At 51.0% G+C, this 1,265-nt stretch overlaps 1 protein-coding gene across 1 annotated transcript; it reads left to right on the top strand.

Moving 5' to 3' along the window:
* Positions 1-8: 8 nt before the first annotated feature.
* Positions 9-1,051, top strand: LOC115285285 (ubiquitin carboxyl-terminal hydrolase 17-like; the record flags this gene model as incomplete). Its single annotated transcript, XM_029931590.1, has 1 exon — positions 9-1,051. A coding segment is annotated over one exon (1,043 nt), but the record flags the coding sequence as incomplete, so codon positions are not given.
* Positions 1,052-1,265: the final 214 nt, after the last annotated feature.

The following is a 1,265-nucleotide window of genomic DNA, read 5'->3' as shown; positions in this document are numbered from 1 at the left end:
ACCAAGCGTGTTGGCGTGAGGACAGGCCTTCAGAGCCTCAGGCTGAGGACACCACCCTCATCCGGCAAACCTTTGGAGGATCCTGGAGGTCTCAAATCCAGTGTCTCCAATGCCAGGGCATTTCCAGCACTTTCGACCCTTACCTGGACATTAGCCTGGATATCAGGGCAGCTCAGAGTGTGAGCCAGGCTTTGCAACAGTTGGTGAAGCCCGAGCAGCTTGATGGCCAAAATGCTTATCGTTGTAGTACTTGTCTCGACAAGGTACCTGCTTCCAAGACGGTGACTTTGGACACTTGCTCCAAGGTCCTCATGCTGGTATTGAAACGATTCTCCCATTTCACGGGCAGCAAACTGGCGTCCGAAGTCCAATATCCTGAGTGCCTGGACATGCAACCATACATGTCTGAGCAGAAGGGGGGATCCATGATTTACGTGCTCTACACCGTGCTGGTGCACTCGGGGTGGAATGGTCACAGCGGACATTACTTCTGTTACATCAAAGCTGGGAACGGCCAGTGGTACAAAATGGATGATGCCAAGGTCACTGCCTGTGATGTGACTTCTGCCCTGAGCCAACATGCATATGTCCTCTTTTACATCCAGAAGAGTGAATGGGAAAAAGCCCGTAGGCGTAATGCAGGCGGTGGGGAATCCACACCCCTGCCGACTGATCACACAGACAAGGCTGTGACCCAAGAAGGACCTGAAACAGACCCCCACATCAAGGATCCTGTGTCGGAGGATCATGTGGAAGAGACATCAGTGCAACCAATCACGTTAGACCAGTGGAGAGTCCTCCAGCAAAGCCACCGTCCCAAGTCTGAATTCAACCTCAGGAAAATAGAATGTGCTCTTCCCGCCAATGCCATTCTAATTCACCCGTCCAAATACAGAGAGGAGATGGGAAAGGAACATCGTGAACAAAACACCTCCCGGCTTAACAATTCAGCCAGGGATATCCCACCTCAGAGGTTAACAAACATTGACAATGTCCCTTGTCTCACAGGCAGAGCCAGAGCTACCAAGAGGAAGAACAAAAAGGGACCGAGGTCTGCTGGGAGCCGCACTGGTCTTGCTGGATGACAGGGTCACAGCAAGGAAATGTCAGACGTTCAGGGCTCCTGCCATAAGAGGCTGAAACTGGCATCTCCTTCTGCTACTACTGCTCATGTGAAATTAAGCCTGTTGCTATTGATTAGGCGTCACAATATTCCCAGTCAGACCAATATTACCCACACAGATACCTCAAGAAAAGAAGCATAT

Source organism: Suricata suricatta, unplaced genomic scaffold (genome assembly GCF_006229205.1).
Source record: "Suricata suricatta isolate VVHF042 unplaced genomic scaffold, meerkat_22Aug2017_6uvM2_HiC HiC_scaffold_6476, whole genome shotgun sequence".
Lineage (NCBI taxonomy): Eukaryota > Metazoa > Chordata > Mammalia > Carnivora > Herpestidae > Suricata > Suricata suricatta.
This window is presented reverse-complemented; position numbering and strand designations above follow the sequence as displayed.